This window comes from Vicugna pacos, chromosome 10 (assembly GCF_048564905.1).
Source record: "Vicugna pacos chromosome 10, VicPac4, whole genome shotgun sequence".
In the NCBI taxonomy this organism is placed as follows: Eukaryota; Metazoa; Chordata; class Mammalia; order Artiodactyla; family Camelidae; genus Vicugna; species Vicugna pacos.
In genome coordinates, this window is record NC_132996.1 from 30,209,871 (window position 1) to 30,234,241 (window position 24,371).

At 36.1% G+C, this 24,371-nt stretch overlaps 4 protein-coding genes and 1 long non-coding RNA gene across 5 annotated transcripts in view; 2 read left to right on the plus strand and 3 right to left on the minus strand.

Moving 5' to 3' along the window:
* Positions 1-24,371, minus strand: part of LOC140698699 (uncharacterized) — a 164,601-nt gene that overhangs the window by 42,411 nt on the left and 97,819 nt on the right. The gene's annotated exons all lie outside the window — the stretch shown is intronic.
* LOC102535639 (olfactory receptor 52N4-like) lies at positions 1,189-1,953 on the plus strand. Its single transcript, XM_015238520.1, has one exon. It carries the CDS (start codon positions 1,189-1,191, stop codon positions 1,951-1,953), a length of 765 nt encoding a protein of 254 aa, XP_015094006.1.
* On the plus strand, positions 6,421-7,359 carry LOC102535897 (olfactory receptor 52E8-like). The gene has a single exon (XM_015238365.2). The coding sequence runs from the start codon at positions 6,421-6,423 to the stop codon at positions 7,357-7,359; it is 939 nt and encodes a 312-aa protein (XP_015093851.2).
* LOC102532173 (olfactory receptor 52E8-like) lies at positions 12,449-13,390 on the minus strand. The gene has a single exon (XM_006203443.2). The coding sequence runs from the start codon at positions 13,388-13,390 to the stop codon at positions 12,449-12,451; it is 942 nt and encodes a 313-aa protein (XP_006203505.2).
* LOC102536159 (olfactory receptor 52E8-like) lies at positions 21,624-22,553 on the minus strand. The gene has a single exon (XM_072969369.1). It carries the CDS (start codon positions 22,551-22,553, stop codon positions 21,624-21,626), a length of 930 nt encoding a protein of 309 aa, XP_072825470.1.

Below are 24,371 nucleotides of genomic sequence, written 5' to 3' on the forward strand. Positions count from 1 at the left end.
AGTTTGACATATTGCTTAAGTTATTATCTCCTTCCTTGTTTGACTGAATCTTCTTTGTTCCAATTTTTGCTCCTTCTTATATTAACTGCTCAAGCCTGTTTTGGGGAACTTAGGGAGGCCTAGGAGACTAAACTTCTTCTACAAACAAGAGGTGGAGGACACAAAGAGATATGTGTCTGAGAGGCCCTTCAGGGTCCTGCTTGGTTTTAATTCCCCCTTCTCTTTGATACTCCTCAGTCTTGAGGGGAACAGAGGTGGTACAAGAAAGGGAATAAAGTTTTGGATAGAGAGGTTAATCATTAGCTCAGCAGGGGAACTCAGTTTTAAGGGGAATTAGTTTTAAAGTTAAAGAGACTAACAGCAACCTGAAGGAGCAACGTGGCTCCTGATACGGTACCAGTAAATTTGTGGTTTAGTTCCACTTGTTAGCCACTTAAAGATATTAGTGATTATCCTTAAGTAATTAGTTCATTTTCAGTATCTACTGCAGATGGAGCTCTCTAAATTATAAAGATTATAAAGAGGGGAATACCAATTGACAGTGTTTTGAAATCTCGTATCTCATAACCTGAAGAATAATTGATAATCATGCTAGTAAGCAGATTTCCTTACCCATAACCACATTCAGAACTAGAAAAATTCTTATAACCCATTTAAAAATCTGCTAGTAAAAGTGTTTTTAACCATCTTAATGCTCACTAGTTAATACATTCTCATTGGTCAAAGAATGCAATAATGATTAGTTAGGAACATAGAATTTGAGATCTTAAAGAGAATAAGTGGGGAAAAATTTTATATATATATATATATATATATATATATGTATATATATGCATATACATATACATATATATAGTCTTAGTGGTAAACAGCCAAGAATCCTGGCTTCAAGATTTAGTCAATGATATCTCACTAACATCAGCTTCTTATATGTAATATAATAATGTATATCTGTGATAGCTGAGATGATTTATGCAAAAAAGTTAAAATAATAACTAATGCACTAATATACATTTTCCTAAGCTCTTTCTTTTCAGAGAAGCATCAAAGTTGAAGAATGTAACTTACCCTCCACTGGCCATCATGTGTCATTACAACTGTACTAGACTGACTCCAGCATTATTCATATTGAATGGCGTGCCTGGGCTACAAGGTGCACATATCTGGATCTCCCTCCCATTTTGCTCCATGTACCTTGTCACTGTACTGGGGAACTGTGGGCTCCTCTATCTCATTCATCTGGAGGCATCCTTACACTGGCCCATGTATTATTTCTTGGCCTTACTCTCTTTCACTGACATTGTTCAGTGTACAAGTATTGTACCCAAAATGTTGAGTATTTTCTGGTTTGATCACAAAGAGATCAGCTTCAACGCTTGCCTGGTGCAGATGTTCTTTCTCCACATGTTCACAGGGATGGAGTCTGGGGTGCTCATGTTGATGGCCCTGGACCTCTATGTGGCCATCTGCTACCCTCTGCACTATACCACTGTCCTCACCAATTCTATCATTGCCAAGGCTGGGTTTCTCACCTTCATTCGAGGTGTGATACTCATCATTCCCTTTACATTGCTTACCAAACACCTGCCTTACTGTAACGGTAATATAATTCCCAACACCTACTGTGACCACATGTCTGTAGCCAAGTTGTCCTGTGGAAATATCAAGGTCAATGTTATCTATGGTCTGATGGTTGCTCTCTTGATTGGAGGCTTTGACATCCTGTGCATCACAATCTCCTACACCATGATCCTCCGGGCAGTGGTCAGCCTCTCATCAGCAGAGGCTCGGCAGAAGGCCTTCAGCACCTGCACTGCCCACATCTGTGCTATTGTCATCACCTATGTCCCAGCCTTCTTCACCTTTTTCACCCACCGATTTGGGGGCCATATGATCCCAATAGCATTCACATTTTTGTGGCTAATCTATATCTGCTTCTGCCACCCACCCTGAATCCTATTATCTACGGGATAAAGACTAAGCAAATACAGGACAGAATATTCAAACTCTTTTTTAGCAAAAAACCACTGAAGAAACAGATAAAAGTAAATCCCAACATAACGAGAGGAAAATATTTTCATAGATGAAGAGAACATGTGTACCAGACAGTGTATATGTGATTTGACAGTGTCTAACTGTTTTCCTCTTGGGGTGTTAATGGATCATTCCTGTACTTTTCTAGGACCTTGTATATAAACTTGAAAACCTTGCTTTACGAAGACCCATATACCAAATATCTTTATCCCGATTCTAGGAATCCCCTAAATCTTATCTGATCTGAGGATTAAGTTCAAAAATTCGAGATCTAGTAATCTGAATGTAGTTCTTTTTACCCTGAGGATCAATAAAGTTGTTTATAAAAAAGAAGAAATAAATAAATAGCACAAAAATAAATAACATCATCTTCTCATTACTAAATGGGAATGAATGTAAAATAATAAACTCCCACCTTTTAAAATAATGTTTTATCTATTTCATTATGTTTATTTTACGTTCAACTATTTTAACAGTTTATAGTTGCTAGTCCACAGAATGGCCAGCAAAGACCTCATCTTCTCAATTCTCACAGTCTTGCAGTCAGTCCCCTCCCAAATTGTTCCACAGCCAGTCTGTGTGACCACAGAAGTGTTGGCATATATCATCTGAGATTAAATTATAAGAAGATACTATGCCTCTCTCTCTCTCTCTCTCTGTGTGTGTGTGTGCGCGCGTGTCTCTGAGCTCACTCAGTTTTAGAAAAACCATGTCATGTGCACACCAATGGAGAAACTCACTGAGAAAAAAACTGAAGCTTCCTACTAACAGCCACATGAGTGAGCTTGAAAGTACATCATCCAGTCTCAGTGGTGTCTTCAGAGACTGCAGGCAGGATCAATTGCTGAGCTGCAACCTCATGAGAAACTCTGAGCTACAACCACCTAGTTAAGCCTGTCTCAGATTCCAGACCCCAGACAATATGTGAGATTTTTTAAAATGTTGTTTTAAGCTGCTAAAAATCCTGGGGTTATTCAACTGTATTTTTTTTTTTTTTTACTATTTTTAAAAAGACACCATAGTGCCCATAGTTAACAATACTGTGCTGCATACTTGGACATTTGCTAAGAGGGTAGATCTTACATTGTGTTTTAATTAGAAAGAAGGAAGGAAGAAAAGAAGGAACAAAAGAGAGAAAGACAGGGAGAGAAAGGAAGGGCAAAAGGAAACTTTTGGACATGATAGATTTATTTATTGCATTGATTGTTGTGATGGCTTCATGGGTGTATATTTATCCCTAAACTCATCAAGTCATACACATTAAGTATGTACAGCTTTTAATGTCAATCATACTTCAATAGAGAGGACAAAAAAAGAAGATAATATCTCCACTAATTAAAAAGAAATCATAACAGAGGAGTTTATAAAGTATACTTACTACCACCAACTTTCGTTCTTCTCTTCCCAGAAGAAATGTCTGATACCTTTTCCTTTTGACTCCTTCTGGAGCCAGTTTATGCATGTCACCTCATTTCTTTTGAAAGCTACATAGCATCACACTATACTGGTATACAATAATTAAATTTAAGGAACATTCAGTTGATTATCATCTACATTATTTCTAATCTTTAAAATAAAATATAATCATTAATGTTCAAGAGGTTAACTTCTTGTCAAATAAACATGAAAATAAAATTTTTTCAGCAGAGACATTAGCACCAAGTACAGAACTTGCTGAATAGTAGAAGAAAAATTCACTATAAAACCATCACTGTTTTGTTCACTAGAACAAGTCTTAGAACAGTTGCTAAATAACTATTTGTTAGATGGATGGATGAATAACTGCTAGACCACAAAATGCTAATCAACATTCATAAACTAGAAAGCCACATAGGTAAAATTAAAAGAAGTTCTAGAGGAATTTGTCTGCATAATAGATAATACAGATACGGTGGGCTATTAAACAAGTTTGAGATCTACGATCAAGGAGTGAGTTAAAAGTAAAGATTAATTTGAAGAATGCTCTCCATGCAGACCTCCTGGAAATATAGTTGGCCTCTAACACATCTTCATGGACATGGTCACTATTGAGTGCTCAAGCTGGTGAATAATTGGCAGTACCCTGATGTGGTGGATCAGGGCACTTGTCAGTCGTATTATAATCAACAACCACAAGGCTTGGCTGCAAGCCCTTGGGTCATGCCAGGGAAATGTCTGATATTCATCTCCTGACTACTGAGAGGCAGCAATGGGTGATGGCCAAGTCTCTTACACAATGCACAGTGGTATTAGCATTATTTGGACTCTTGCCCCCTAATCACTCTAATCATTATTCCCTCAAGTAATAAATGTGAGATGCTGGAAGACTTTAGAAGCTAATTTTCTAGCCCACTGTAGATAGTCTTAGATCCCTATGCATCCCAAGGGACTGGTGATTTAATAAAATTTGCAGTTCCCAGCCCAAGGGTCAGGGTTCAAATCTCCTCATTGATGGTATAGTTGGTCATCTGAACAAAAATGACATGGAGCTTAGACACCATGAGAAGGAATGTCTGAGTTTTGAATTCTGACATGGCAGAATAAGCCTGCTACCTCCAGTCACAATGATGTTGGACCCCAGGGGGGAGGAAATGCTGGCTCTCTCCATGTGAGTCCAGAATGCAATATATAATAGAAGACCTAAAAACCTACTACCACTCCAATGTGTATGGAATTCCACTAATTAGCACAATTCTCGAAGAGTTGGCATGTACACTGTCTGACCATTTCCACTTATTTAACCCAGAGTAGGAATATCTCCGAAGGCTTTGGAATCCTGCTCACTGCTGTTCCATGCCACATTTACATGCCATGACATTAGCATTATTTTTATATTATTTCTCCAGGCTATATCATACATTTATAATTATATTATCTTGCTTCAGTTATTGTAAATCAAAGTCATCATCCTTTAAGAGTTTAACGTTGCTAGACCAAAAGTAAATCTCGTGGATAGAGTCTGTGAGGATGGGCAGAGTGGACACTGATAATGAAGGTGGTAACCACAGAGCTCATTGTTCAGAAACAGAGTCACAGGAGCATTAACTATTTTCTTCCAGGAAGAGGGATTAATGGTTCTGCGGGAGACAGGCTCGAGGTTGGAAGCCAATTGCAGCACAAGTATAACCTTCCCTTTGTCAGCATGACAAATATATAGTCAGAAGAGGAGATATTGCTGTAGTCTGATCCTAAAAGGATGATGGACATGCCCAAGACAGGTGGTGCTGCCCAAGGCTGGGCTCTGGGAGTAAGGCACCAGAAATGAGGGACAGGAGGTCTGAGAAATAGTGACAAACAAGAAACCCCTGAAATAGGACTGGAGCTGTGAGGAACAGAGAAGCACAAGGTAGGTGTTGTTTGAATGTTTTTGATATGATAAAGTCTCCCACTTTGTTTCTTCTTAATTTCATTCTTCTTAAAGGCATAGATCAAACTTGGTATTTTTTAATGTAGTATATTCTGGGTTTTTTTTCCCTATCCAGAATTTTTATTTAGAGTCAATTTCCACAGAAACTTCAATAGAAAGCTTGAGAACATTCTTGGAAGTAAATACTTTCTTGGTCTGTCCATCTTATCTGAGTCTCACTTAACTGAGGTGTTCAGAGAACCTCCCAAGCAGAGGTACCCCTAGCTCCAACTTACCACACCAACCATATATCACAAAAGAAGAAAAATAAATTAAGGTGGAAGAGTTCAATTTCTTCGTTACTTTCTCAAAAATCTGTTTCTTGATTCCCAAGAGACAGGGTTACTGACTCTGCTGAAGCCCTTGGTTCATAGCCTTATTAGAGAACAATTGACACCACATTCAGTTTACATTCCACAGAGCTAAGAGTATTGTTTCTAGAATTCAGATTGATGTGTCATCCCATGTCAAAGAGATTTAATGTTCATTACTAACATTAAGCTAAATCATCTCCATACAGCAATCATGTATCCACCTATATGTCACTTGGTTAGAGAGGATTTCCCTCATGGTAAATTTAAAATGACATCAGCTTCATCATCTACTTTTCATGTTTCATTTTGCTTTAAAGCATTTGTTTATCTTATATCTACCTGATACATATATATGTACATGGTATCTATACATGCATATGTATACACACATATACATAAACATATTTGTTATTTATTTGGTTACTGTCTATCTCATTCCTGAAATAATATTACGAAATCAAAGACTGATTTGTTTCTACACTTAGCAAAAAATCTTTAAAGTTTCTGAAGATGTGAATGAACCCATACTTTAAAAGACAGTATATCCTTAGTGTATACTCTCCTTCAAAATTTCCTCCTGATTCCTGCTCCAAATTTATTGTATTCTTTTACTTGATGTGGTTTAGACTTTTTAAATTGTTTGATAATTTGTTTACTTTTCAGTGATTCCCAAAGAACAGAGAGAGGATGTTCCCCTCAAATGTCACCAAGTTCCACCCTCTGTCTTTCCTGCTGCTGGGAGTCCCAGGCCTAGAAAAAATGCACATTTGGATCGGATTTCCCTTTTTTTCCGCATATTTGATTGCCCTCGTGGGGAACAACATTATTCTGTTTGTGATCAAGAGTGAACACAGTCTTCATCAGCCTATGTTTTACTTCTTGGCTATGTTAGCCTTCATTGACCTGGGTCTGTCCACATCCACAATCCCCAAGATGTTGAGCATATTCTGGTTTAATTTAAGGGAAATTAGCTTTGGGGGTTGTGTCACCCACATGTTCTTCATTCATATATTCACTGCTATGGAGACTGTCGTATTGGTTGCCATGGCCTTTGATCGCTACGTTGCCATCTGCAACCCTCTGCGGTACAGTCTGATTCTCACCAGCAGAACTATTGGCCTCATCCTCATTGTGGTGTTTGGTGTTAATTTCATTTTGGTTGTCCCTCTGGTGTTTCTTATCTTGAGGCTTCCCTTCTGTGGACACCATATAATCCCCCACACATACTGTGAGCACATGGGAATCGCTCGGCTGGCTTGTGCCAATATAAAGGTAAATGTAGTATTTGGATTGATTCTTATATCAATGGTACTTGTTGATGTGGTTCTGATTGTCATCTCCTATGTGAGAATACTCCGGGCTGTCTTCTGCCTTCCTTCTCAGGATGCCAGACGCAAAGCACTCAATACCTGTGGCTCCCATATCTGTGTTATTTTAGCCTTCTTCATGCCAGCTTTTTTCTCCTTCATGACCCACCGGTTTGGCAGGAATGTCCCCGTATACATTCACATTCTCCTGGCCAATCTATATGTTGTTGTTCCACCTGCCCTTAATCCCATCGTCTATGGAGTGAGGACTAAGCAGATTCGGGAGAGAGTTTCGAGAATCCTTTTGAGAAAAGGCTGATATAAACTATCTCAGAGATATTCATTTCATTTGAGGTAAAAGAGGTTATGTTTCTCAACTGTAGAATCTTGGAGCAGAAAAAACACTTTGACCTTAGTATTATTTAGTATTATTTCATTCAAAATGAAATGTGACTAATACCCACAGAGCTCCAAGGCTAATGCCTATAGAGATGCCGAGGGCCTTTTGAACGGTCCCAATTCTAGGGTAGTGGTCTAGAATATAGATTGTTCCACTGGGGGGTGCAGTATTTATTTCGTGAGATTGCTAGAGATTGGTCCACCAAATTAGTGCTGGCAAGCTGATCTGAGGGTGACTCAAATTGTTTATGTAGTCAGAGGGCCCACAAAAAATCATTTGTCTTAGTACCTACATACCTTAAGGGCAGCCCAGAACGTTTGTAACTACTGTTTAGATCAAAACAGGTGGCACTGCCAACAACTCAGAAGAGGTTTTCATGCCACTGGCAGTCAATAACTTTCAGAGCTCATCATTTTTTCATATGGAATGCTATAGATTAGACATGCTTCGGTTTTAATATTAATTAAATCACGTAATATGCATCCTTTGTAATGGCTTATTTTACTTAAAATTATACCTGTGAGACTCATTCATGTGATTGTGTAGAGATGTAATGTGTTACTTTTATTGTTGTACAGTATTTCATTTCATGAGCGTATGAAATTTAATTATCTATTCTGGATGGACATTTGGGTTTTATCTTCTTTTGGGCTATTTTAAATAAAGTTGTTATGAATATATTTCTCTACATGTTGTTTGGGAGACGTTTGCAGTCAGTTATAACGTCTAAGAATACGATTGCTGGGGAATGGGAAGGTATGTTTTTGTACTAGTAGAAAGTTCCAGCTTTCCAAAATTATACATTGTTTTATATTCTCACCAGTTATGTATAAGCCAATCGCTGCACATCCTCACTAGCACTGTAAGTTTTATACGTGTGGGAGTGTATATGTGTATTTGTATTTGTTGTCATTATGTGGGATATGGGATGCTATTGTGCTGTGGCTCTAATATCCATTTCCCTTATCATTGATGGTGTCATAAAGACTACAGCTATTGGTCATTTAGATATCCTCTTTAGCAGAACACTTTTTAAAATTGGTGCCCATTTTTATAGACAACTTTTTCCAATGAAGTTGTCAAAGTTCTTTTTATAGTCTGTGTATGAGTCCTTCCTTGGATATATATTCTGCAATAACTTTTCCCACTATATGAATTGACTTTTTTTAACCTTTTACATGGGGTCTTTTGAGGAATTCAAGTTGTCATGTTCAATGAATTCCAATTTATTAACATTTTTCAATAAAGTTATTACTCTTTATGTCCTATTGAAGAAATTGCTGCCAAACTCAATAACATAAAGATATTCTCTTATGTCACCTTCAAGATTATTTATTATTTTACCTTTACATTTAGGTCTATGGTCCATCTAGAATTGATTTTTGTTTCTGATGTGAAATAAGGATCAAGTCTTCTACATCAATATTCCAGTTAATCCAGAGCCATTTATTGAAAAGTCCATCTTTTCCACACTGCACTCATGACACTTTTGTTGTAAATCAGATATTAGTATATAGATGGGTCTGTTTCTTGAGTTGCTCATCTACTTTTCTATCCATGTGCCAATACTACACTACCCGAATTACCATAATTTACCATAATACTGGTATCTGGTGATAATCCAAATTACCATAATACTGGTAACTGGTAGGGCCACACCTCATATTCAGGGTTCAGATCGAAACAGATGAAGATTTCAGATTCTGGGCCACATCACAGATAAGTAGGTCCAACAAAGCAGCAAAACAAAGTGATCAGTGGGAAAAAAAAATTTGAAATCCTTCTGGATTTTTTTTGCCAGACGTTATCACATCTACCGAAGGTGCCTGAAGGGGACTTGAGAAAGAAGAAATTAGGAAAAGAGAAAGAGCAGACAGTGGTTTAAATTCCCTACTGCCTGATTTGGGGTCTAATTCTTGCTGTTCTGGTAGTTCTCCAAGGTGGAAACTTGGTCCCCAATTTTGTTCCACAACCCCACCATTTGGAATTGATGAAACTTCACTTCTCCTTCCATGAGGTCTGAACATTTTGCTTACAATTTATATGACATGATACATCCGTGGCTTTCTCCATCACTTTGTCATTTTACTACAACCAAGTGCCTTCAACATTCAACAATTTTTATGAATCTTTGCAGGAGGCCAACTCCATCTTCTGGGCAGCCAGCCTGCAGAGAATCAGCCATTTTAATTCTACCCTCCTACCCATAACATACTGGGGAGATTTCTCAAGCTTCCCTAAGGATCTCTATTTAGAATTCATAATGCAACCAAATTGTCCTTTATCTCCTTTATAGTTTTCAATCTGTACCACATATTTTATATACTAGCACTCAGTCATCCATCCATCCATCAATTTAAATACCACTGTTAAGTGTGTCAGGCAGTGTCTGGGACCAGAACAGCTGATTGCCCTACCCTTGCGGACTGCTTGTTATAGAGCAGGGCCCGTGCTAGGTGTTGAAATCCCTGTACTTGGCAACTCTCAAATGTCCACTTAATGACATGAAATTACCTCCTCGAAGCGGAATGCCTTTTTATTTTATCATTTTTTATTATTAAAGGCTAGACATAACTTAGAAAACTAGTGATTGGTAAAGGATTTAATAATATATTGTATGTCAATAAAACATAATGATAAATAGCTGTCAAACCATACAGAAATATGCTTAAATAACTCCAGGTGAAATAAACAAAACTAGTATTAGAGCTGATCTCCGTAAAGAGGAACCAGAGAAACAGAAGTCTGTGAGGCGAGGGGATTTTTTTTTTACTGTTTTTTAATAAATACTATATTCACTATATTTTTACTATATATACGAGTATATAATACTCTTCAGTAAGCACTTATGAAAATGATACTTCCACATGCAAATAATAATAATCTAGATAGACCCTACACACCTCACAAAAATTAACTAAAATGGATCACAAACCTAAATGTAAAATACAAAAGTATAAAACTCCTAGAAGATAACATAGGAGAAAATCAAGATGACCTTGGATATGGTAATGACTTTCAGAATCAACGCCCAAGACACAATCCATAAAAGAATTGATAAGCTGGACTTTTATTAAAATTAAAAACTTCTGTTTGCAAAAGACCAATGCCAAGGTAATGTGAAGACAAGCAACAGACTGAAGACACATCTGATAAAGGACTGTTATCCACAGTATACAAAGAACTCTTAACACTCAACAATAAATTGAAACAATCCAATTAAAAAATAAGCAAAAAACCTGAATAGGCACCCCATCAAAGAAGACATAAAGATGTCAAATAAGCCTATGAAAAGATGTTCCATATCACATATTATCAGGGAAATGCAAATAAAACAACAGTGAAATACCACTACACACCTATGAAAATACCAAAACCCAGAACACTAACAATACAAATGCTGGAAAGGATGTGAAGCACTAGGAACTCTCATTCACTGCGGGTGGGAATATAAAATGGTACAGTCACTTTGGAAGACAACTGGTAGTTCCTTACAAAACTAGGCATACTTTGACCATATGATCCAACAATCAGTCTTACTGGTATTTATCCAAAGAAGTAGAAAACTTAAGTCCATACAAAAACCTGCAAACAGATGTTTATAAGTGGTTTATTCATAATTGTCAAAATTTGGAAGCAACTGAGATGAACTTTAGTAGATGAATGATGAATAGATAAATACACTGTGGTACATCAAGACAATGGAATATTATTTAGCACTAAAAAGAAATTAGCTATTAGGCCATGAAAAGACCTGGAGCAAACTTAAACATAGTTTCATTTTGCATTTCCCTAATGACCAGTGATGGTGAGCATCTTTTCATGTGCTTATTGACCATTCATATATCTTTTTGTGAAATAGCTATTAAAATTTTAACTTTTTTTAATTGAGTTTTTGTATCTTTTTTATTTCTGACCTATAAAAGTTCTTCATACAGTCTGCATGCAAATCCATTGTCTGATGTATGTGTTGCAAGTATTTTCTATCAGTCTAGGGTTTGCATTTTTTTTCTCAGCAGTATATTGTGAAAAGAAATTATATATATCTGTGTGTGTGTGTGTGTGATATGTGTGTGTCTTTTGTTTAATTTAGGCCTTCAACTGATTAGATGAGGCCTAGCCATAATATGGAAGTCCCAGTTTTGGCTCTGCAACCAGTAAGGTTTAAAAGACTCTCAGTAAATATGTACCTTGGCTTGGGTGAAACAAAGGTGCCTCTGCACATTTTTTGGTCGCTCACAACAAAGATGAATTTCATCATGTGCAGTTGAGAAAGTACCCCAGGAGTTGTACCTAAATATTTTCGATCTCTATGTTTTGTCTGTTTCTTCCTTTTACTTTAATTATCTTACTTTAATTATTAAGTAATTCCTGTACTTTAATTATCTTGACCTTACTTAAAGCCTAAAATGAGTATATCCTGTAAAGTTTCATGGATCCTATAAGCTATTTGACTTCTATGTAACTGCTGCAGTTGCTATTCCAAACTTATAAAAATGGAGCACAAAATGATGCCTATGTTGTTTTATCCTTTTCTTCCCCATGGCTACAGGATTAAGGGAGCCATGGGGTAAAAAAAGTCTGTACTCCATTTCTTTGATTAGTACTCCCCTGGAACCCACACTCTGAAGGCCTTTCTAGTTAGACCCAGGTTATGATAGTTCTTGGCAGCATAGCACTCCTCTACCAACATCAATGAATTCTTCATAGACAATTTAATATCCACTTGAGCTGCGTTAAGACTTTATCCTCAAATTCTGATTTTAATATCTGTTACAGAAATAAATGACATCTATTTATTTAACAGGAAAATTTAAATTTAGTCTAAGGACAAATATTTCCTATGTAAATTTATCTCCTATTTGATATTGAATATAAATGAGAAAACACTGTGTTTAATATCATATTCTGTAAAGCATTTGCCCCATCAAAGCTTAAGGATGCTTCACCTTTTAAAAGACAGAAAATAAAAAAGGTTTGAACACTCTTTCTAAATTAATGTTCAGAGTCAAACTTCTTTGAAAAACAAGATAGTCACCACTCGATCTCGGATCTGCTTGGTCCTTACCCCATAAATAATGGGATTAAGAGCAGGGGGAATGATCACATACAAATTAGCCAGGAGGATGTGTATATAACGTGGAATATTGTGGCCAAATCGATGAGTCATAAAGGAGAAAAAGGCTGGAGTGAAGAAAGCTAAGATGACACACACATGGGAACCACAGGTATTGAGAGATTTGAGCCTGGCCTCCCAGGATGGGAGTCTGAAGACAGCATGTAGAATCTTCACATAGGAGATAGCAATCAAAACAACATCCAAAAGTATCATTGAGATAAGGATTAATCCAAATAATACATTGACCTTTATGCTGACACAGGCCAGACGGGCAATGCCCATGTGCTCACAGTAGGTATGCGGTATAATATTATGTTCACAGAATGAAAGCCTTAGAAGGAGGAATATAAGTGGAAAAACCAGAACAAAATTTTTCAACATTCCTACTTCAGCAATAATACAGATAGTTCTGTTGGTGAGGACTGTGTTGTATCGAAGAGGGTGGCAAATGGCAACATAGCGATCAAAAGCCATGGCTACAAGCAAGAATGTCTCAAAGCCTGTAAATAGGTGTATGAAGAACATCTGAGCTAAGCATCCCCCAAAGGAAATCTCACTGAGGCCAAACCAGAAGATGCCCAGTGTTTTGGGGATGGTGGCTGTGGACAGGCCCAGGTCACTGAGAGCCAGCATGGCCAATAAGTAGAACATGGGCTGGTGGAGGCTGTGCTCAGTCTGGATGACAAAGAAGATGGTGACATTCCCAAGCAAGGCAATCAGATACACTGTACCAAATGGAAAGCCAAGCCAGAGCTGCATATTTTCCAGTCCTGGAATTCCCAACAGCAAGAAGGACGAGGGATGAATACATGAGGTATTGGCTGAAGACATACTGGCAAGGGCTTTTGACGGTCACACTCCACTCACTTGAAGGACTCTTTAGTTCTATAAAAGGCTTCCCAATGCCTCATCAGTACTGCTAATGCTGAATAAGAACAGTAAGACGCAGTTAGTACATCTTCCCTAGAAATACTGAAGTTCATGTTTTTCCACAGACTTCTCTTCCTCTCATTTACTTTCATGGATATATATGGGCAAATGAAGGAGAATATTCCTTAAGAAATGAATGGATATTTGGGCATTGGACAAGATGATGGAAATCAATTTAGTAAGAAATGAGACCAAACCAGTTGATGGAAGACTCTATATTAGGCTCTAACTTTTGAAGTGTTTAATTATAAATTGGAAAAAGATACACACATTGATATTACACTGATAAATGATTACAATCTGTAAGCATTGGTTATAATGTAGATTTCAGACGCATCCTTTAAAATCATTTGTTTAACTAGAAATATGACAGTAATATCTGCCTTTGGGCATTTCCACTTATAAACAATGGACTTTTATTTCTGCTACTTAATGTGGCCTATATTTCTTCTCAACATGCATATAAATAACTTTCACCAAAATCTAAGCATATATTTTTTTGCTTCTAAATTTCTGTTACTTTTTACTTTTGTCATCAATGGATGAAGACATTTTCTTTATTCTTTGAAACAAGGGCCTTGCCCTATAAGGACACTGATTTCACAAAATTCAATGCAACATAATTTTAGACATAAAACCACCTTTTTAAAGAGGGGTTGATTCAGGCTTAAAGCACTGACTGAACCCTTCAGGGCCCCCGTTTATTTCCTTTATTTCTTGCACAGACAACTTGGGCTCACGTCATTTCTAACCTTTTTCTAGATAGGATATTTAAAATCATGGATATTGTTGTTATTATTAGTATTACTAGTTATCATTGCTATAAGAAGGAAGGGAATAATTCTAAAAATAATGACATTATACAAGTATTTAATATTATTTATCTCAATTTCACAAGGAAGTTTCAGACCACTATATCACTTGCTACTCACATCAGCTACGTAAAGAAACAGGACAGATTCTGGTTCCTGAATAAGTGAATTTCCTTTATGTCTGGATAAAAGGTGCAAGTCTTCATCCTCAAAACAAAACTGCTTTGTTACAGTCACCCAGCTCTCTGATCTGGCATTCTCAGGGTTCTGGCCAAATGTATTTATTCACTGGATTTCTGCTTAGTCTCAAGCAGTGAGACTTTATCCAGTTTCTTGAACTACGTTGACTTCATAGTCAGCACCCTCTGGTCTCTTCCCAATTACTCATCCTTGCTCTTTACCACCTGTTGCTATTTTACAAATGTAATTGGTCTAAATATACATTTCTAAAGAATAGGGAACCAAATATGAGTGCATTCTTAATTATAATCCATAAAAATAGATCTTTGAAGAGGATGAAGTAGTACTAATAATAGGAAAATTGACCTCTTCCTAGAAACCAAGGAAGTTAGGGCGTTGCACAGTACACTGCGCACTTAAGATTTTAGTATATCAAAGTAGATTCTAAGAACAAAAGAGGCAGGACTCTGTGAGAGAAAAGAGAGGAAGATAAAAATCTCTAAATGTGGAAATGTACCTGTTGGGAGGATCCCCAAGATGAAGTGAGGAAAAGAAAGAGGAACCAGCATCTTCCTCCTGTTAATCCTCCAGGTCTCTAACTTCATTACCCATGTTCAGAAAGACTTTACTGAACTCTGTGTGTTGACTTGCAATATTCTCTCCCAGGACCCTCCTATTCTACTACATAGCTCTCTTACGTCTATTTAATCAATGTCTGAGTTCCCATGTAATTGCAAGCTTCATGCAGAGTTTCATCAGGGGCCAGGAGTGGTTTTGCGCATCATTATTTCTCTAGCATAGCAACTGGCAGATAGCTGTGACCCAAAACATTTTTTTAGAAAAAGACTAAATAAAGTAACTCATGATCAAAAGTTCTCATGTTAGAAGAAAGGGAACAGATATCATACAGTACATCTGGCACCTGAGGATGGAAAAATGAGAAGCAAAACCATAAACCTCAGAAAAGGATCCTGTGAGCACACGTGAAAAATAAAACTCTGATCAGAGGCTTTCCTGACAAGGAGACTAACAATGGGCCTATGATGTAATAAAAGGAAAATACAAGCAGACATTCTAGGGAAAGTTTAGTAAAAGTGGGTGATTGTGACAATCAGAAATGGGAACTAAAATATGATTATAGATTTATTTATGTGTAACTTATTCTTCTCCTGGAAACTCCTGACTATTGTGCTGTTCTATGGCATCAATGAAACATCAATAAAATAGTTTCATGGTGGTACATTTTCCAAAATCTGAGTTATTCAATCATTTACAATGTCAACTTGTTTTCAGTATAAAATAATTATTTACTCTATGTTAGAGTACCTAAACAAATAGAATTGTGTAAGGGGCAGAAGGATGACACCAAAGACTTGTGAAATCTGAAATCAAAGCCTTAGCCTTGTAAGACAATTCAGGAGGCTCCTATGTAGAAGAGAAAATGGGAGAAAAATTCCTGTGAAGCAACCTCATTCTGTGTGTCACCTATCTAAAAGAACTTTATTCCCCTAAGAGATCTTTATTGCTACATAGGATGAACAACAACAGCTCAAGAATTGTGTTAAAGCCAGAAATACGTGCCATCAGGTATTCTACAGTCCTGGATAAAGGCGGACCTGTCTATGAGATCAGAATTGTTCCTTTGTACAACATTGAGCAGGCCTAGTTCAGAAGCAACTGCTATATATCAGATAAAATTCACTTCAAATGAGATCCACCTTCCAATCCATACAAAATAGATAGACAGATGAATAGCTAAATAAATAAATAATGTTCATGATCTGGGAGAAGGAAAGATGATCATCTTACTTTTTCCAAGCTTGATCTTAATATTTTTTTTAAAATAGTTTTAAAAAAATGTAGACTGAAAGAGTCAGTGAGTAATGAGTGAGTTCTGCCAACAGCCATTTTTATAGGAAAGAAAAAATGATGCCATTTTTAAAATCTCACTATTATTTTTCAATTGTTGTGTTTTCTGTACAGCTTATATATTTAATGCTAAAATTGCTTATAATGTGGAAGACTAAAGCAAGAATGAATATGTTTATAAACATGTAGTCATATATACATAAATCAGAATAAAAAATTCATTGTATGCTCTTAGGAAGATACATATTTTTTGGAATCTGAAGGGTTTAAGCTATAAAAGCTCTTTACCATTAGTGACAATGAAATAAAAATACAAAATGCATTGATTTGATTTAAAAGAAACTTGAGAATGCCATTTTTGGATATTAAATATAGTATGATATAGCTTAGTAGAATTAGGCTAAAAGAGAGAATTAGAAATGGGATGGAGGGGAAAATAGATACAGAAAGAGAGAGAGAAAATAGAAGACAGGTGGGAGAGGGAGAGAGAATGATGAGGAGGAGAGAGAAATTCAGTAAAACAAGTTGTTTGGTTGACTGTTAAGTTTTTTTCTTGTCATTAAAAGTAGGAATACTTGTAAAAAGTGATAAAACACTAAAATATGCAGAATTACCTGCAGTTCGACTCATTAGAAATAAGCATGTGAAATATTTTGGTTTATCTCCTCCAAATCATTTTGCATCACATGTAAAGTTAATGAGGGGATTAAATCAATAGATCCAAGCCCAAACTTTCCCAATCTCTATGTTCAAACACATATAGCAACAGCTACACCTCTACCCAACTCACCAGCCTCAGGAATAGCCAATATGGAAAGACTTTACAATCCTGACTAATAAGCATGTCCAAGCATGTCTCAGCACCATAACTGTGGTTCAAAGAGTAAAGCTTCCTGGGATGGAAAATCCTCTCCGTGACTAGGAGGAGCTGTTCTTCTAGGGCTCCGTAAGATGAAAGCATGAAAGACAATGAATTCACAAGTTCTCACCATAGGTTTAAGGGCATAAGAAAGAAAATGGGCAAAGAAAACCTTTGGGACTGTCAAATTTCACCCTGAAGGTTTCCAACTTGCAAGAATTTCTCATTCTCTAACAACCGACTATTTCTAGTTACTTTCTTGCCATCAGTCCCACAAGAATAATATCTAAGCCAGCCAATAATTTTTCCATCTTGTTCACCAAGGCTGTTATATTCTCTAATGAGAATATCACTTTCTTCAGCAAATATCATTTACTTGATCAAGAAGTCAGCTAAGCCATTGAGCACTTATTTAGGATCGAGTATGTGCTCAGATATGTTTTGCATATTCTTGTTCTTTTTTTAATGAAGTTCAATTAATTTTTTTCTTTAAGAATTGTTTCATATCTAAGAAAACTGCATTAGCCAAAGTCACAAGGATTTTCTTTTATGTGGTCTTCTAAAAGTTTTGTACTTTTAGGTGCTCATTATTTCTCAAGATATATTTTAGTATACTTTATATTAAAGTATAACAGACTTCTGGGTAAACGCATGAAACAGCAAGCTTAGGGTTAATAAATTTTCAGTGTCAGCGTCAAACAGATCAAGAAATAGAATATTACTAGTAATTCAGAATCCACCTTATATCAGCTCCCAGTTACCTGCAAAAAGTGACCACAATCCTGACTTCTAACACCATAAACTATGTTTGCCCACAAGGAAACAAAAGATTAGCAGCAAACTTGAAAATTTTTCTCTTCCACCCTGGGAGGTCCAGGAAAAAACTATTACTCCAGTTAATTTCCTTTATAAATATGCTAATAACTAGACATAATAATATGGATAAATTACTGGTATTGGTTTATGTGAATCTAATTTGATAATTCAGCCCTTGTGTTATCATACTCCTGTTCTATATATATATACACACACACAAATATAAATATATATATACAAATCTAAATACATATATAAACTTTTTTATATCTGACTCATTTGTTGCTTATAGTTTACTCATTCTCATTGTTGCATAGAATTTCACTGTTTAAATATATCATGCTTTCTTTATACATTCTACTATTAATATACATTTGAGATGTATCAATTATTGTTACACACAGTGTTTCTGTGATCTATGATGTACATATCTTCAGGTAAATTTATGCAATACTTTAATTTGGTAGATTCATAGGGACCATAGGATACGTACATGACCCACTTTCTGAGATACTGCCAAGCAATTTTCTAAAATGATTTTACCAATTTACCTTCACATCAGCAGTGTATGAGAGGATTCTAGTGGCTCCAGATACTTGCTACTACTTAACATTTTTTATTTTACCCATTCTGGTCAGAATATAGTGGAACTGTTTGGGGATTTTAAATGTATTCCCCATATTATTAAGGAAGTGATGCATCTTTTCATGTTCATTAGAAATTTGGATATCCTCATTTGCAAAATCCCCAAACAAGTCCTTTGCTAAGTTTTCTATGTGGTGTCGCCTTTTCTTATAATTTATAGGAGCCCTGTAAATATTCTGTAATACAAGTCATTTGGTTTGCCTGTCCTCTTCTCTGTTAATGGTGTATCTGTTATTAATTTTAGTATACACTGATTAAGCAATACATTTCCCATACTGTTAGCATGTATACGTGTAGGTACTGTCTTGTTTTATAATCTGTTCCTATTGGAAAGTTATGAAAATACCCTCTTTTTAGTCCAGAAGTTGTACTGTGTTTTCTTTCAAGTTTATGTATACAATTCACTTGGGAAGGATTTTTTTGGTGTGATGTGGGAATAAACACCAAGGTTCATTATTCATTCATGTGGCTCTCCAATTGATCCAGTATTTTTTATTGAAAATATCATCTTTTGTCACCATACTCTAATGTTATGTCTGCTATAATTCAGGTAAACGTGTATCTGTGAGTCTGTTCCTGGACTCTCTATTCAGTAACATTGCACTGGTTTTCTATACCTGCACCAAAGCCACACTTTCTCAATTACTACAGCTTTACTATAGTTCTTCACTAATATAGCTTTAGAACAGCTCTTAACTTCTGGAAGTATAATTTCTTCAGAGAAAACATGGCTATTCTTGGCTGTCCTCGGACACTTTTCTGTTCATGAATATGATACCACTCAAGATAACCTAGATAATGCTGAGGCATCACCCACCCGCTCTCAAATATCAGTGTGTTAAAGAATCAAAGGTTTCTTCTTGTTCATACTATGTAACTAATACAGGCTTTGGGGTGGGGGGGAGACTCTATTATAGACACTCAGGGATCTATTCTGATAAAGGACAGAATTTTAGGACACTGCATTTTAATGAAAGCCTTCAGTGAACACAAGAGCTGGGGGAGAAAAATGGAAAAGCACATAATTACTCTTAAATTTTCACTCAGAATTGACACAGGTCAGGTCTATATAGATAATTTTATCTACAAATATTTTATTTACCATAACAAGCCCCAAGTCCAAGTCTAACTGCAAAAGATTGAACAAATGGAATCCTCCCATGTTCCTGGAAGAAAAAGAAAGCTGGAAATGTTGGTAAACACAAGTAATGTCTAACCCAAGTGTGTCAAGCAAATATTCTCATTTTCATCCTCTGTTTTCTAAAAAGCATATTGGTTATCTATATATTCTTCCTCAAAAGTCTTCAAAAATTATTTTCTTACTGTGATTATTTTATTCAAAGGCCCAAGTTTCTGTAGATAATGTTATTAATTTTTTACATTTACTTATATCTGAAGATGATAATATTCTTTTTGCTTGTTAATGTACTAACAGATAAGTTCCTCTGTTGTCTATTTGGGTGATTAGGGCTTTCTTGCCTTACTTAGAATCAGAAGGCTTTGAATACACAGGCTAGCTTGACTAAACTTGTCTGATGTTTGTTCATTCATTTGCCTGGGTATGTTCTCTTGGTTTATAAGATTTTCTAAATACAAAAAAAATTTAATGTAGTAGTATGTGGATAGGTAGTCTATGGATTTTTTACTAAGTATCATATACGAATATCTATGTTATCCTGTTTACAGTATTTTTGCTAGAATTAACTACAAGATTTAGAAGACAATATTTAATTTTTAAAACTTTTCTCTATGACATTTTCTGGTCATGCAGTATAATATACATGCTCATAAACTGATGAAGAATCAGAAGTTTCAACTTAAATAAAGAGATAATACATCTCTGGCAGACCCTCTTGAATGTAATTTCAAATAACACCTCCTTAATGGACTAGGTCAGTAATTTTTCATATGTTTATTTTAGAAGGTGAAAAGAAGCTAAGTATATTTCTAGTTTTGTTTGGCAGTCTTCAATGTATCGGCCCAATATCTGGAATATTTATTGGATATTACTACACAATTTCTAAAAAGTGACTCCCAAATAAATTAATATGCAATCCATAGTGTAATATTCTTAGCCTTAATAGCCTAACTTTTCCACATGGGTTTCTCAGGATGTAGGATTTGTCTTTTCATATTTCTATCACCAAACAGCCACCTACAACTGAACATATGTAGAAGTTCATAAATATTAATTTAATGAATGTATCTTTCATAATTATGTACCATTTCCCCCCCCTCTATTTATTTCATTTCTAAATGCATGGCTTCTTCTGTTTCCCTAGGTGCCTGGAGTCAAAATTATGATCATAACTTCTTATGAAGAATTTTCTGATTCATAGTTTACTCATATGAAAATGCAAATACTAAGGGTAACCACATCATAGAAGTCACATAAGAAATAGATGTGTTAGTATAAGTAAATTATCTAGAGCACTAAGTGCTAATGATGCTAAATAATGTCATTGCCACCAAAATTATTATTATTATTTCTAGGATCCTGCCACCAAAATTATCTACAGCCTCCAAGAAAACTTTATTCTGTTGCTTTCATATTTCCTCTGGTCATCCAGAAACTGTACAATTTTAAAACTACCTGACTCAATTATCTACCTCCCACTAACAGCTGTAATTTTCAGGTGAATCTTTAGAATCCAAAGAATCAAAGGATTCATCTGAAAACTTACAAACTTACAAACATTATTTCACAGGGCTATCCTGATGAACAAACAACATAAATATAAGCACTTTGTAAAAGATAGAATCCTTACTGAGATAATATTGTCAGCAAATTTATTATTATCCTTAAACTCAAAGGATTATGGAGAAAAGGATGTCATTACTGTTCATAATCGCTTTTCCTCCCTGTCTTCTATCTTCTTAGACAATAAAACCCCTTCTAATAAGCATATAGAGGAAATACGAACTGTTAAACATTCTAAGACTGCTGATCTTTTTAAAAAAAATTCTTCAAAACTCGCTCCCTAATCTGCTTAGCTCTGACCCCATAGATTACAGGATTGAGGGCTGGTGGAACAACCACGTATAGGTTGGCTAAGAAGATGTGCATGTATCGAGGAATATCGTGGCCAAAATGGTGTGCTAAGAAAGAGAAAAATGCTGGTGTGAAAAAGGCTAAGATAGCACTAATGTGGGAGCCACAGGTATTGAGAGCTTTGAACTGGGCTTCCCAGGAGGGCAGACAGAAGACAGTATAGATGATTCTGACATAGGAAAGAGTAGTAAGAAGCACATCTGATAATAAAATAGCCACATTCCCAAGACCAAATATTAGGTTAATTTTGATGCTAGCACAGGCTAAACGGGCAATACCCATGTGCTCACAGTAGGTATGAGGGATGACATGGTGCCCACAGAAAAGCAATCTCAGGAGAAGAAACACCAGTGGAGCCACCATGCACAGGCTCTGCAGAACAGCAATGCCAGCAATCATGCTGATGATTTTGCTGGTGAGGATCATGGTGTACTGAAGGGGTTTACAAATGGCAATGGAGCGGTCAAAGGCCATGGCCACCAACACAATGCTCTCCATTGCAGTAAAGAAGTGAATGGAGAACATCTGGGAAAGGCAGCTTTCAAAAGAGATATCCTTGAGGCTGAACCAGAAGATGCCCAGCATTTTGGGGATGGTGGCCGTGGACAAACCCAGGTCAATGGAGTCCAACATGGCCAGGAAGTAGTACATGGGCTCATGGAGACTATGTTCCATCTGGATCACAAACAGGATAACAGCATTCCCCAGGAGTGCAACAAGATACAAAGCAAAAAAGGGGAATCCAATCCAGATGTGCACATCTTCTAGCCCTGGGATGCCCAGCAAAAGGAATGGAGAAGGATGGAACTGGGTGTCATTTGGCATAGACATTCTTTCTGCCACAATCTTTCTTGCTGTCTATATCACAGACAATTACTGACTTCCCGTTAGTGATCCATGCTCCACTTCTCCATTTGTCCAGATTCCTGCTAAAACCCGAAAGAACACTGTAATCTTCTTTTGTTTCTATTCAAAAAAGTTATATAATAAGTTTAGAAAACAATATTGTATTATATACTTCAAGATTGCCAGCAGACGAAATCTTAAATGTTCTCATCACACAAAAGAAATGATAATTATGTAAGGTGATAGGGATAACAGCTAAAGCTATGGCGGTAATCATATTCTAATATATAAATGTATCAAATTAACACGTTGTATAACTCGAGCTTACACAATTTTACATATCAATTATACCAAAAAAATTTAAAGGAAAGGAGACTAAATACACTCCTCACTTTCTTGTGCCAGCCTCTCCTGAGCATCATACAGCATCAGGAATGGAAACAAGCGTACTCCACTGCCACTTTCCCAAATGAAAAGACTGATAAAAACAAAAGAGGGCAGAATAACATTCTCTGCATAGCAGAAATTCAAACTCTGGAGAGTAGCCAGAAATAAATGGAAAGAATAAAATTTCAGAGTCTGTGTATTTGATAGTGTTCCACATACTTTTGTTTAATGTGTGTAGTGATTTCTTTGGTATTTGCAATCTCAACAATTATCCTATTAGAGAATCCAAAAGCCCCCAAATATAGTGTGCATAATCCTACTTGAGTGTATGTTTATGCATTTTATGATGCTTGTGAATGCTAGATGGTCTGGTTTTTAGAGCAGAAGAAACAATTTATCTTTGTTTTCCATATGCATGAAAAACTCTGCCACATAAACGTTTAAAAAGTTCATAAATAAGTGAATGATTAAGAAGAGACAGCACAGCAAGAAATTTCAATGTGCTATTTTATAAAATAACTCAGTTCTCATCATAATTTGTTTTTGAAAAAAATTATCCATCAAATTTGGAAAATGGATAAGGAGAGGAAAATATTTGACAGAGTATTTTGCAGTTATGTTGCAACATGGATTAAGAGATCATTTAAATCTAGATAAGCCTATCATTTGAAGATTGTGTAAGAAAACACATTCAGTAAAGAACTTATCCAGATATAGGCCAGCTGGGGGAGAGGAGATTAAATATTCTAGGCTAGGCAACTTTCAAATACATCTCTGCCTTGTATCCATGGGGAAAGGGGAGAGCGTATTAGATATCCTAAACCTTTGTTCTGACCAAGAGTCTATCCCAGCTCTCACGTCTTTATGGATGTCTCCCTTACGGTATTACAGAAAGGAATTATCAAGTGACTTTATTTCATAGCACTCATCTAGAATATGTGGGAATTCTGAACTTAGTTATAATATATTAAAAATTTGAAGCAAACAAAGGAGCTTATTACTGTACAACTTTGTGGGGAAAAACTAGTTGCATAAAAATGTGGAAATTTAATGTGTGCAATTGTGCCAAAAGCTTGGCTTCAAATTTAGGAATATTTGGATGTTGAGGGGAGTCAGAGTTGAGAAGCATCCATCAGGGATAAATTTCCAGGAAGGTAAGTATATCCTACTTTAAAGCCATGTTAAGACTTGCTGCCTGTGTCATTTGAAACCTATGAACAGTAGTAAAAATGAGAGAGAATATGCTACTTTGGGAAATCATCTCAAGAAATATATTTATATATGCTATGTACATATCTGTGGGGTAACTTTGGACTCCTAGGGCTGAATAGGAGACAGCGGAAGTTCTCAGTTTTGTAATGTGAAACTATCGGAGATAGTTTTCTGTCTTTCATTAGTGGAGAATATACAAGGTAA